The sequence below is a fragment of the Chaetodon auriga genome, chromosome 22 (assembly GCF_051107435.1).
Source record: "Chaetodon auriga isolate fChaAug3 chromosome 22, fChaAug3.hap1, whole genome shotgun sequence".
Lineage (NCBI taxonomy): Eukaryota > Metazoa > Chordata > Actinopteri > Chaetodontiformes > Chaetodontidae > Chaetodon > Chaetodon auriga.
The window spans coordinates 6541826-6555728 of record NC_135095.1 but is presented as its reverse complement, the minus strand read 5'-3'; the positions used below and the strand labels follow the sequence as shown (position 1 = coordinate 6555728).

Genomic DNA, 13903 nt, shown 5'->3' with positions numbered 1-13903 from the left:
AGGACGGACTTTTAATTTACTTGGAAATGCTACATCCAACAGCTGAAATAAGTTAGGTTTTCTGAAGTTTATTAGTTTTAGAAATGCAGAATGTTCCACTTAATAGCATGCAATTTGTACAACACGTACCTACCTAATCACATGACAGGAAAATCCCACCAATAAATTTACCTGCAAAGATTGACAGGTGACCTCTGGGTCTGACTCAGTGCAGGCTGCTGAGTCTGTAACAGATACAGAGGAAGGGGAAGAGAAAAATATAGATCAGGAGGGAAAGAGAAGGCTGAACAAGGGACAAAACAAAGGAGCTGTTCATTAAAAACCTAAACCCGTGTCCAATTCATGTACAGGGGTTAACAGCCATCCAAAAATGCAACCCCACCTTTTACCATAAACGGTCAGACTGTCTTATTATGCAAGGCACTGAGCTGAGGGAGGGGCAGAGAGGTTAAAATACCATGCATGGCTAAGGTGGCATTAATGGCCACATTCGCACTCTCGTTTTCGGTCTCTGTGCCTGCCAGCCGCTCATGCAGGCAATGGAATGGCGGATTACTGAGCTCACTCCATGGCCTCGGACCAGTCATGCACCTGGCCATACAAGGACCTTGAGGAAGAGAGGATTTCACATACTGTGAAAGACACACACACTCATTCTCACACACAACCTTTATAAGACCAGGGCCACAACAGCCATAGAAGGCAGGGGTCTACTTCCAATGGCCTCAGACTGTGTGTGTGTATCCTTACAGTGAGTGAGTGTGTGAACTGTCCTGGTGCTTCAAGGGTGGCTGAGTGCCCTGTGACTCCCATGGATTACAGGGGGATAATCCACACACTCATTCTCTCTCACTCTCACTCACACACACACACACACACACACACACAAATCAACACTCAAAGACAATAAGTCTGTAATCTGTTCTTCACCTTTAGAGTGTATCCTGCAAAACACTTCTAAAATGTAGTGAAACCTGTAAATTAGTGCACCAGCTGCATGCGTGAATTAACTTTAAGTCATGACAGTGTTGAACTAGCTGGTCTGAGACTTTGTATACCAATAATGTGCATATTGACTTGTCTCTATTGGTGGCAGGCATATTTAGCATCAGCAATGTGGGTTGGCAGGAGACAGGCATGTTTAAATCTACACATGCACTCAAGTAAATACAGCTAAAATAAAAAATGACAGAGGGGAATTACGTTTTTCCATTTGAAGTTAGTTTGCAAACAACAGCTTCAATAGTCTCATGCTGAGAGGACGCAGCATTTGATAGCTTACATTCTTGTTGCATGAAGTGAGCTTAAGGTTTATTTCTATTGTTAATCCCACTGCATTGGATTCAGAGATAGGAAGAGAGTGAACGGGGGTCAGAATGCAGCTAGAAAAATATTAAACCATATTTAGCCCTATTTGGTTTGGTTTTATGAGGCTCCAGTTAGCCGTGGGCTAATTCTGGTGTTAAGTTGGTTTAAAGGATCTCGGACGACTGCTCAAAGTTCTCGAATTTTACTGAGATAAATTCAGAAGATTTAGGGTTGAAAGCCAATTTAAAATGAGTATCTAAAAGGAAATAGACCAGTTGTGTTGCACTTAGTGGTTCTCTATGAATACATTTAAATCTACATTGTTTAATACATTAAGATACTAAATTAATTATATAGCAATTGAAGTACTGACATGTTGGCTGGTGGTGTCCCCACTCACCTTGATCCCCTCCTGCTGCCCTGTGGCCTGCTTGAACCTCCCCAGAGAGGGCAGACAGAGGAGTGGACGTGTCCCTCACTTCTCCCTCTCCCGCTGTGTCCACCACCGTCCACTTCTCGTCCCCGTCCTCCTCTTCACCTCTGTCTGTTAATTTATCGGCCGTCTCCTCGGGCCTGGTGTCTGTTCGTCCGTCCTGTTCTCTGCAATTCCTTTCTGCTAACTCGTTCTTCAGGAAGTCTTGAAGGGCAAACTCCTCATCCCAGTCCAAGTCATCTCCAGGCTGAGAAGAAAAAGAAATAAAGAGAAAGACAAGGTCTCGATAAAAAGTAAAAACTTTGCAACAGATACCGCTGAGAGAAAGATGAAATAGAACAGGACACGTAAGTGATTTCTGGAGAAAACCAATTAACAGAGCTCATACGGATTAGATTTTCTTTTTAATATTATTCTTTTTGTTGATTAACAAGTCCACGGGAAATACAATTTTAGTGGCTGGTCCTTGATCCAAAGCTAAACTGAATAAATTATTGAGAAGTGAGAGCAGGGTTTTTTGTCAAAGCATTTGCAACTTGTTTACTGTACACACATCTATCTACCTCAGCACCAAGTTCATTATGTTTTGCAGCAAAAACAATGGTGATGTAATGGAAATGTTCAAGCGTGCCTCAGTGCCTTTTGTGCGAGGAGCAGTGCGTAGGTGTGTGGTCGCATCTGATACTGTGTGTGTGTGTGTGCGCGCGCGCACATGTCCACTTCAGCCGCCAACTCGCACTCAGCTCTCTTCTACCAGATACTCCATCTGTCTGAATACAGCAAGAGCTCTGTCACTGCTTTCCAACCAAGCAATCCAGTATCCTTCTATTGTGGTAACTGAATGTTAATACATACAAAAACACACACACGTGTTAATTATTAAAGTCCAATGAATGCCAAATTGAATATGACTTTGACGCCAGAGGTCATCTAAACATTGTTGGAAACACTTGATCACGTCTCAGAGAGATTACATTTTACATTTAAACGATGGACACTGACAACAGAGTGAGGTTAAAAGATTACTTCTGAGAATGGTGGAAGCAACCAGCTGCTGCTGTTTATTCACAGATTTAAACCCTTTCCTCCAGTCTGACCTCTTCCTCTGGTGCAGGTGTCTGGCATGAGGCCTCTCTGCTGTCCTGAGGTGTCTTTAGCTGCTCCAGCTCCTCACACAGCTGACGCTTCTGGTTCTCCTGCTCCTGCACCCTGCGTGCAAAAATTCAGTGTGATTATCGCTTTTTCAACAGAAATGTGGAAGAAACACGCACATTATCAAAGCACCCTTAACTGTCCAGAGAGACAGAAAATCCTATCCTAGAAGACAGTGCAGTGGACATACTGTACCCAATCCGCAGGCCCATGCAGTGTCCCATTCTGTTGCCCAGGGTGACCAGCGCCAGTTCTCCGACTGGCCCAGTAACGACTCCTTCACTTCACGGTTTTGTAGATCCAGTCCCAGTCCGACCCTCTAATCTCACACACAGAACCCCCTTTAACAAAACCCTGATCCTAGCACTGTCTTATAGTCCAGTCTTACTCTAAACAGTCTGTATTAGCCCAAACACTCCAGAGCATTAGGTGGAACTACACTTACAATGAGTCCTCTTCGGTTTTCTTTTCTCCCAAACAATATTAAAGTTCCTGAGTTTACCCGGGCAACTGAATACCGCTAAATCCCAGCTGGACAGCCTGACCAGTTCCCCCTCTCTGGTCCAATGCTGTGCCACGCTAGCTCTGTTATATATCTGAAGGGGATGGCCGTCTCCATGAACACACATATAAACAGACACACACATGGACAAGGCAAACCCACAAAGAATCAGAGTGAAGTCCAGAGTTGGCCCAGACCCAGGCCTAATGAGGCGGGCCCTTTGGGGTCATGAAGGTCAGGATGATTGACAGGTCTTTCCCCCACTCAGCACAACTGACTGGCCAACTGAGACAGAGCCCTGGAGAGCAGTGGTCTGACATGGAGTAATGTGTGGTGTTATGCATGTGGAGTTTCAGCAAGTTATAGAAGTGTTTTGTTTCTCTGACAGGCAGATCTCCTCTAATGGCAAAAATAACTTAATTGGTTGAATAAAATCCTCTCATCTGTGCCCAGATGTTAATTCTGTGAGGACCATGTGGCATTTAAGATCCTGGAAGCTCTGCAAGCACCCAAACAAGATTATAGAGACAGCTAGGCTGCATGGACTTGGAAGGTCAGCTAGGCTAAGCAGTTCGCCTTGGTCGCTTTTTATGCCTAGATTGCATTTGTTTCAGTTGTTTTTCTTTTTTTCCTGTTATTACAGTACATTTCTCACTTGTACAATGCTTTATCATTGTCTAGCTGTCCTATGTAAATGACTTATAGCACAGGTTTAAAGTGCACAGCACAAGTGCATTTAGGGCATGTCCAACTCCCCTTTTGCTAATTAAACGGCACATAATCTGAGCATTTAGTAAGGCACAAAGGGTTTGTATTTAGTTTCTGAATCATTGGTGTCTTTATGGCGAAACATGAATTAAATGTCATCTCCCACTGCCTTTAAAAGGCAGGTGCACCTGTACCTGGCACATTGCTTTTTTAAATGGCAGAGTCAACTATTTGGAGAAGCAAGCAGTTTTCTACTGGGGAAACAGATCTGTTTGAAGTGAAAACGTGCAAGCGGATCATCTATAAGAGCAGCAGGGATCCACTGAAGCTCCCTGAGGTGAAACGGGCATCAGAGGATCTTACTATACGAGTAATAAGCCAATTAAATGAGCACATTTGCTACTTAGACAGCAAAATGACAACTGCGTTGGTTGGAAACTAGCAATGATACTAGCGCTGAGCTGTCCGCCAGTTTGCAACAAGTGTAAAATAGGGCCCAAGCTTTCTCACTATCGTATTGTTCAGAGACATCAGTATGACCTTTCTTTGGCAGAAAATGACTACTTAAGCTCTGCCTACTCAGATTTAATTCAACCAGTGAGATCACTGCTGCACAAGAGCAACTCCACCTCAAAGAGGTGTTTTTCTACCATACAATCAAGTCTTTAAAAAGCCACTACACGATCCACAAAACTATTCTCTTCCGTCTTCATCTGCTCTTACACTCTCAAACATCACTCAGCTCATGCATTTCTGACTGCACGCTGATTTTCACAGAAACGGCCACACATGCTCAGCGAAACATTTACTCACCTGACGGAAAGGTGCAGGATCTCGGTACGGGACCTCCTCATGTTACTGGCCATTTTGATCAGCTCCTTCTCCAGCGAGTCTGTGTACTGGGCCAGCTGGTCCAGGCTGAGGGCCCAGTCTGCCCGTCTTGCGTCCAGCTCGGCCTGCACCGTCTGCGGGGAGACAAGGCCGAGGGTCAGCCTCTTGCTAGGTGGAAGGCCACAAGCAACCACACGGCCTGAAAAGCTGCACGTCTTTCACACCTCCAAAAAGTTGTGACACCTAACTGACAATCTTTCTGTGTCAGCCGGCGCACTGAAGCAGCAGAAGCCTGACTTGCACTGGTCGAGCTCTGCTCCACGAATGATTTCTGTCTCATTTGGTATGTTTACTGCTGTATGGCAGTACGTGGCTAATGAATGCAGAGTGGCAACAATGCAGGAGGAGGGGGAGAGAGAGAGAGAGAGAGAGAGAGAGAGAGAGAGAGAGAGAGAGAGAGAGAGAGAGAGAGAGAAAGTTGGAGTGAGGGAGGAGGGGAGTGGGCTGTGTTCATGGTACAACACACTGACTAAACAGCACTGCCTGGATGGGGCCTGTTGGAGAGTTATATAAGCGAGAGATCTCTAGAGGAGAGATAGTGGGTGGGAAGGAGAGAAAGAGCAGAGAGGCAGTAATAGATGGAGAAAGAGAGCAACAGGTGGAGGGAGAGGAAGCTAGAAATCACACCACATAATTTCCATTTCAGCTTGAAATCAACTCAGATGCATATGCACACGTACAGACACAAACACAGCAGTACAATGTGAACCTGCAACCTGTCTTAGGCTTACATCAAATGTTGTAGGTAGGCTGACGCGGAACAAAAGAAATGTTTCTGTGAAAGTGTGTGAGCGGATCTGACCTGGAGACTGCTGTCTGTGTTGCCCCCTGGCTGTGCGTGGTCGTTCAGCAAGCCCCTAACTGTGGACAAGACTGAGTCGCTTTCCACTGTGAAATCCCTTTTCTGAGAAACAAAGAGGAAGCATGTGGGGAGAGAAGCATGGTTTAAGATGGACACAATTTATTAAGACGCAAAAGAAGTTTGAAGGCTTTCATAAACCCGACATCATACTATTCTAATTGTCTAATCGTAACCTGGTAGTGATTGAATTTGACTAAAAATTCAAGATGACTGACCACTTTTTGGTATACCTCAACAGTTACTGCAATACATCACTCTTGGGGTTTAGTGTAATTTACTGCAACACAGTAACATTTACAGTCAGATTGCTATGGAGATGCAAATTGTCCACTAGTCACCAATCTATAGTCCAAAAACAAATTTAGAATTTAAGTGCAAGTGAGGCCTTCACACACACTTAATCACACTTACCAGTTTCTTGAGGAGGTTCTTGAACTCCTGAGCCATGTGGTCTGGGCTGGGTCCCTGCAGCATCAGCAGCACCTCCCTGTCCAGCGTCTCATCCAGCGGGGAGGTAAAGCTCATAGAGGTGGACAAATGGTCAACTCCATGAGGGGCCTGCAGGAGACGTGTATACAATATATTTACACAAACAAGAAACACCAATATGGTCAATATGATTTTCGCAGAAGCTCAACTGTGTCAAGTACATAGCATGCGAAGAAAATGCTTTGTATTGTGTGTGAGGTCCTAGAGCCTGAGGAGGAAAAATCTTTCAGAATGAATCACCTGCCTACAGGCATAAAACTGACTGATTATAAAAAAAACAACAAGACAAGCTGTGTCTGTCAGTGCGAATGCTGTATCAGTGTAGGGGGCATTCAAGTTTATATATGGCAGCTATAAGGAAGACATCCAAGAGGTGACAGCAGCCATGAAGTCTCTGTCGGAATAAAAAGAAAGGGACGAAGCAGTGCACACAAAGAAATGAGAATAAATGTAAGACAAAATGAGAGAAGGAGGAGGATCAGGCGAGTAAGAGATAAGAAATTGAGGGCAAGAAGAAGGAAAAAAAAAAAGAGCATGTAAGGGGAGCAAGTGAAAAAGACAGAGTAAGGGAGTGCTGACCTCCAGTGGTGACTGTGCCAGAGCCAGTTCTGTCTGCAGGGATCCTGAGCTGCTCTGGTTCAACCTGTAGGCCACCGACAGGGACAGACCAGCCCTGTGAGGGACAGGAGGACGGGGGTGCAAACAAGTTAAAAAGAAAGACGTTCATTAAAAAAAGCTTTGGTTAATGACCAGAACATGCCAGACTCTTTTTTTTTTATATTAAGATACAGCTGGGGCTTAAGGGGTTTCTCTTCCATGTGAAAAAAATAAAGTCAAACTCTCTTCGTATTAATATCTCAAACCCTGGGTCACTTACCCAGCCAGGTCTGGGTGCATCATCTGCATCTGGTTCTCCAGTTTGCTTTTGTCTGCTCTCAGCAGCTGGAATCAACGACAGAGACACCAACATGACTCATACCATCCCATTAGTTACTTAGAGGTCAACTACGTTGCCCCACTGGAACAAGACTGTTGACTACAAGGCCTGTGTGTGGAAGCAGGTGATGTAATTCCCACAGTCAATCAGCCAGTGACGCACATGCTGATAATAGCACCAACACACTGGACATGGCAGAGAACAGCAAACATTTAGTTTTAAAAATGTGATTTTCCTCAATATTCATATACATTTTCTAAAGTAAAACAATTACCTTACGTTCGTGGTCGGTATTTCTAATCAAGACTTACAACATTTGATATGCTTTTGAATTTGCCAATTTCTTCTGTGACTCTCTTCAAATCTCATTTAACATGAGGATTTTTCCAGTACTGCACACAGGAAGTCAGAGAGAATCACGGCCTGCAAACTCATTTCAGCTAAAAGAAAAGTGGTGGGAGTAAACCAAACAGTTTGGAAGGCGCGTGTAAAAGGCACACGAGAAAGCAGTGCATCAAGAACATCTATGAGAAAATAATGACAGGGTGTGAAGCTCAACACACTGACCTCTGTGATGGAGGAGTATTCCTCCACTGCAGACTTCAGCTCATTTATCTGTCTGCTCTTCTGTAAAAGAACGGTAAAAAACACACAATCAAAAAATGGAAAAGAGGACATGAAGAAGTTGCCTTCATTCAGAACTTATATATATCATTTTTAATTTTTCCCTGAACCAGTGACTCCTGAATGGATTCAAGCAATTCTATGTATTGAATGATCACGACTGTAACAAAAAGCATTACAGCGACTGTAAAATGGATAATAAAACAAGATTAAAGCACTGACCTCTATTACCACAGCTTCCTTCTCACTGACGACAGCATCAAAAGAGTCAATCTGCACCTGAGAACAGGAAAAAGGCAGTTACATCACAACATAAAGAAAGTACAGTACAATGGCAGCACGGTCACCAGTGCTTCTAATTGTGCCTGCGACAGAGTTACAACACGAAGGTCATTTTCTGAGAAAGGAAGCGGATACACACTCAAAAATGCCTGAGGGCCGGGGGGAATGAATAAGAGAAGGACACTGCGTAAGAGCAGTTAAAAGAAGGGATGTAATAATGCAGAGCAAAATATAGAAGTGATAATGAACAGACAGTAAAGGCACCTGAAGGTCAGCGTTAATGTCACACAGCTCCGCAATTCTCCTCTGAAGCTCGTCCGTCTCCAGGGTGGCCTTGAAGTTCTGTGGAGCCATCAGAAAGGGGAGTTAGGGCGGCTAGCTGCATCCTTTCATGAGGAGAAACTTGTCACAATCTGCTCATCTATGACTGTACCACTACAGATTCCCTGTGAAGGCAGGTCATTGATTTTACTGTCAAGTCCTCTTTGGGCAGTGAAGTACCTCTTCCTGAAGAGAAGCGATCTTGGCAATGAGACTCTGGTTTTCTCTCTCCTGAAAGGCAGAAAAGCAATCAATAGCAGCTATGGAGACGACTGCTCAGCCCTTAAGTTTCTGCTCTATTACACTCTTGACTTTCACACCAAAGTCAAACAAAATTCATTTATATATAGTACAGAAATGTGTTGAAGAATTTGCAGAATTTTGCCATTTAATTTAAAAGTCAAATGTAAATCTGGGATGCGGACTTTACTGGGTAAAGTGCCAACTGCTAACAGCTTGCGTCACTGCATTCAGATACAAGAGGTGCAAGGGAAAGAGGCCCAGCTTTAAAGGCTGCATTAAATGCCGAGCTTTTTAATTCGAACCCAACAACAGTTGATGCTTTGACTGCTGGTCTGCAACACAGTGCCGCACACTTGTCTAAACATAGTCTGAATGTGCGGAGTGGAGGTGAAGGAACAACAGACTCGTGCCATCTGTTTGCACTGCAGGCAGAAAGCATTTTTATAGATCCTCTTTGTGCTGCCTGGGTTTCACTGACCACATGTTTGCTGTGTGCGGAGGCGCGAGCTCTGCCTTCCTCCGTACAGCTCAGAGTGGCCTTCATCTCCTCCACCTCCTCCTTCAGCATCTTCTCCTTCTGGGCCAGCTGTTGGTTACTGTGGGAGAGGACAAACAGGGATAGAAGTCAACCAACCACTGCTGCGACTGATGTGTGCCGTGGATTTCTGCATGCACAGGCACCTTACACTCTGGCCTGATTGCGCAGCTCCTCGTTCTCCTCTGCCAGCTTCTGGTTGCTGTCCTCCATGCCCTCCACCACCTGCTTCAGCTTCCTGACCTCCTCCTCGAGCTTTTGGTTGCTCATCTGAAGGTCGGCAACACAATACACCAGTTCCGACGTCTCACTGAGGGAAGGAAGGCACAAACAGGACTTTAACTGCACCTCCTAACATCCAAAATACACAGTCAGAGCTCCATCTCCTTCTCCTTCAGTGTCACAGAGTGACAGATAGTAGGCCTTTTTATTGTACTCAGCCTGTAAGTTACTGCAGTTGCCATAGTGCAAAGATGTGGCTATTTTGACTCTTGAACAGGAAATTCAGTGTTTCATGAACCACATGGGCACGCGTGGGTGGTCATACACAAATAAAAGACATGGTATTGCCTATTTAAAACAACATGGACTCATTCACACACATCACTTACAATTCTGCTCTGGATGCCTCCCCTCCAAAGGCCTCCAAGCTTCCTGAGGTCATATTGAGCAGCATGGACCTCTTGGCTAAAAAACACACAGATCCAAAAGACCTGTATTAAAGCTCTCGGTATCAACAAAATTAGGTTTGTGTACTGTATAAAGAGGTGAAAAGCATATCACTCACCAGTTAGGCTATCTCTGAGTTTGACTGAGTCCTGTGTGAGGTCGTCTGTTGGCTCTTCCCTGAGGTGCAACAGAGAAATCAAGCATCCAAATGTGCAATCACTCTGGTGATTTTTTATCAAGGATTTGGCAGCCATGCACTTTGCTGTTGCTTTGGACTCCCGAAAGCATGTTTGAAATGATTTGTTGAACTGTTTCATTTTTGGTGCCTGGCACACTGAGCACTACAAACAGTCAGCTCTCTGCTCAGTCTGAAACTCATCCTGTACATGACGTACAAACAGATCCTGGACACACTGCAAGGAGAGCTACCTGACTGGTGTGCAATCCTTACTCATTTGACACTTATACTAGTGTGTGATCACCCATTTCATGTACATAAGGACGTCATCACTCAATTTGACACAGAGAGAAAATACATCATCGCTAAAATCAGACCTCTACTGTAGCACTTAAAGAGTCCTTCAAGGTATGAGGTCTTAAGCTTTATTTACATTTCTCACAGGCCTGTCAAATTTGGCATAAGAAATAAATCTTCTGCCAGAGTTACATCAAAGTAGACCAGAGGAGTCAACTGCTGATTAGATATAGACCTGACAGAGCGCACTCAGTGATGACGCAGAGGTGACTCCGAGACTTAAGATATGCTGCTGTCAAACGGAGATGCACACAGCTGAAAATAGGGGGGAAAAATTCTCACCAGTTATCTCTCATCTGATGCATAACCCGCCTACGCAGCATCTACTTGCATAACTCCAACACAATATATGAGTTGGTAAATGAGTCAGCCACAGGAGTGTTAAAGATGGTGCAAGCTGTCTGTTTCCCGCCATGCTAAAGAGGCTGGAAGTACAAGATGTAGAAAGGAGCATAAAAATCGGCGAATAATTTAGCCAAAACACAAAAAAATTAAACTAGTGACTGTATATTTGTTTTCAAAGGCTCCACCAAGAAACTCTCCACCTCTGAACACTTTCCCTTTGCAATTTGTATGTTTCTAAAATTTGACTTCAATTGTCAAACCTCCAATTTAAAAATGGCTTCTCTAGCAAGATAAGAACAGAACCAGGATATATGGAGCCAGCAGAAAACAACAATCCATTATTGATTTATGATTCTATACTGACAGCCTGAAAGAGATTTTAATTCTCTCTTTCATCCACACACAGGAAGGTCAGGACATGCACAGCTGGACCTGGATTCACCGTCTCGCTTAAGGTCAAAAGCTTGACCTCAGATGTTCCAGGATATTCATTCACCAAGCTGCCCACGCTTCACCTCAATGTCTTATTTTTGTAGCCATATACGGCCCACAAGGCAATTCAGAAACATCAAAAAGGCCAAAAAACAAAGCAACCTGGTTGAGCTGCACGGACAAATGCACTTGGATGAAGTTGGTGTTTTTAATGGGAGTCTGGGTGTCCAACAAGCAGCTTTCATCAGACCACACTCTGACAGAGAGTGTTATGTAGCAAGCTTTGAGGCAGATCAGGTATTTGTGAAGAAGCTGCTAGCACCAAACAAAGTAAAATTGCTTCAGAAAATCAGTTTTTTCTGCAATAATTCATAGAGATCTGACTTGGAAAGTCACAGCAAGTGTCTCTGTGATTCAGCCTTCATGGTGGACATTACCAAGTACCTCTCAGAGCTGAAGCTCCAGCCAGCTTCTCAGCTCTTTGCTTTCAAATAATGGGAAATCAGCACTGTGCATTTTCCTACTCTGCAAGAAGGATCATGGACTTAAGGTACCCCCACTTTGGAATACAGCCTTTAATGTATAAAGTCTGCTTTTCAATACCTGTTGTTGCGGCAGTCATCGATCCACTCCCTCATGACAGCGTGATACGTGTCCAGGTCAATGGAGACGTCTTTGTGCTCTGGGTCGAGCATGTTGCAAAGTTCCTCCAGTCCGCTGTCTTCTGAGCTGCGGCTGGTGGTGTGCCGCAGGTAGTCCACAATGTGAGACACATACACTTTACCTGCAAGACGACATCAGCACAGAGCGGCTTAAAAAAAAATCTTCTCTCATCTCTGGACTCTTTACGCCCACTAGAACTGTGACGGTTAATATATTACAGGATTTATTTTGCAATCATGTGTAATTTGAAGCACACACACTTCTCAGGCTTTTCATCTTTGTTGGGTTATAGGTGTACGCAGCAAAAGCAGTTACCATGGTGAAAGTAACAATCATGACTGAGGACCCACACACTCATTCTTTCATTTTATCATTCAACTGCAATTTCATCTATGAAAAACGGATAATTTCTTTTAATTATTTTCACATAAACACAGACCCAAAGTTACCCAAGACTGGTGACCTATCACATGAACAGCACCAACAACAGAGGAGACTGTAATCTAGCATGCAATCAGATCCAGAAGCGAAGGGACATGAGTAAAAACATCTCGTGAAAAAGACCTTCTGAAAAAGAGAATTCAGGCAAACAAATTACAACAAAAAGAAAAAATTACCACCTCCTCCGTACTCCTTTTAAAGATTCCATTCCGCATATCCCTGCTGCACAGGACGGTTCGCTTCAGAAAAGCATTTATAAAATGTCGAGAAAACACAGAAGCCTCTGAACAGATGAGTAAACTTGCAGGCCACAGAGATAAATGGAACAGATTTGTGTTGTCAGCGCTCAAAGGCACAAGAGACAATGCTGATATTGTGTGACTGCTGAAGGAGTCACTTCTGCCTTAGACGCAGAAAAACACGGCGTCATGCCACACGCAATGACAACGTACACATTATCGTTAGGCTGCCGTATTCAGCATGCTGGAAAACTGAAATGTGTGACCCAATCATTAATGACTACCAGCGTGCGTGTGTGTGTGTGTGTGGGTGGGTGTGTGTGTGCGGGCATACCTCGGCGCTGGACGTCACAGGCATGGAAGATGGTATCGAGCAGATTCTCCTCACAGATGAGACTGATTTCTGCCATATTCTCCTTCCTGTTTTCAGAGGCCAGTGATGATCCTGAGCATGAGTATACCACACAAACACAAACACACACACACACACACACACACACACACACACACACACACACACACACACACACACACCACATGATGATTTTCCTTCCAGTAGGATGGCCTGACACACTATCCACTCCAAAGTTACATAAGAACAAGTTAGTTTGGGGTACAACGACAAACGGGCTTGCAGCTGTGCCCCCATTAAACTGAAATGTAGGTTCTGACCTAGATTTTGACAGAAAACAGGTTTCAAGACAGGACAGACTGCACCTGAAGTCCTTTGTCAAATCTGAATTAAAAGAAAGAAAGAAAGAAAAACCAAGATGCCTGCTGGGAAATTGCTTGCTTTGGTAACACAGCCTTTTTCTCTTTGTACCTCTATCCTTGCCTGCACCAATGTTGCTCCTCTGAAAGTTGAATTTGGGTCTTCCATGTTTTTTAAGACTTTGTCGTTTTTCAGTTCATATTAAATCTGTTTTTTTCCTTCCATTTAGCTGCATCCCCCCCTCTTCTTCTCATTGTCGCTACCTGGCTGCTCCTATCATAAAAATCAAACTTGGGGTAACAAAAACCACTTTGAAGAATTAAAACATCCTCCTGATACTTCTTCATAGGAATCAGCATTTCAAGCATTTCTTTCTGGTGCAAATATCAAAAACTAAACTAAAATCCATTTAGAGGTCCACTTCCAAGCTTTTTCCAGAGCTTTCACTCACCACCCTTATAAGTGAATAGAGTCTACTAAGCAAACAGAAATACATCTGCTGATGAAGACCATGACAAAGCTCAAAGCTGTAGTAGTTTTCCCAAACTCATGGCAAGTGAACTTTCACAGCTTTCTGTTT

General features: G+C 43.9%; 1 protein-coding gene across 10 annotated transcripts in view; it reads right to left on the bottom strand.

Moving 5' to 3' along the window:
* lrmp (lymphoid-restricted membrane protein) overlaps window positions 1-13903 on the bottom strand; it is a 31013-nt gene that overhangs the window by 15349 nt on the left and 1761 nt on the right. For 7 of the 10 annotated variants that reach the window (XR_013075820.1, XM_076721778.1, XM_076721784.1 and 4 more), the window contains exons 3-20: window positions 12946-13056; window positions 11872-12052; window positions 10075-10133; window positions 9899-9974; window positions 9439-9597; window positions 9231-9348; window positions 8690-8740; window positions 8453-8530; window positions 8129-8185; window positions 7850-7909; window positions 7223-7287; window positions 6926-7018; window positions 6268-6418; window positions 5797-5898; window positions 4917-5068; window positions 2839-2950; window positions 1709-1988; window positions 172-224 (exon numbers count right to left, since the gene is read on the bottom strand). Coding sequence is in view for 9 of the 10 variants with exons in the window: in XM_076721778.1 (XP_076577893.1) it covers window positions 172-224; window positions 1709-1988; window positions 2839-2950; window positions 4917-5068; window positions 5797-5898; window positions 6268-6418; window positions 6926-7018; window positions 7223-7287; window positions 7850-7909; window positions 8129-8185; window positions 8453-8530; window positions 8690-8740; window positions 9231-9348; window positions 9439-9597; window positions 9899-9974; window positions 10075-10133; window positions 11872-12052; window positions 12946-13056 (1958 nt within the window). In the remaining variant the exon portion in view is untranslated. Of the gene's footprint in view, window positions 1-171; window positions 225-1708; window positions 1989-2838; window positions 2951-4916; window positions 5069-5796; window positions 5899-6267; window positions 6419-6924; window positions 7019-7222; window positions 7288-7849; window positions 7910-8128; window positions 8186-8452; window positions 8531-8689; window positions 8741-9230; window positions 9349-9438; window positions 9598-9898; window positions 9975-10074; window positions 10134-11871; window positions 12053-12945; window positions 13057-13903 lie in introns of all 10 variants that reach the window. The other 3 variants (XM_076721780.1, XM_076721785.1, XM_076721787.1) reach the window with 1 other exon arrangement.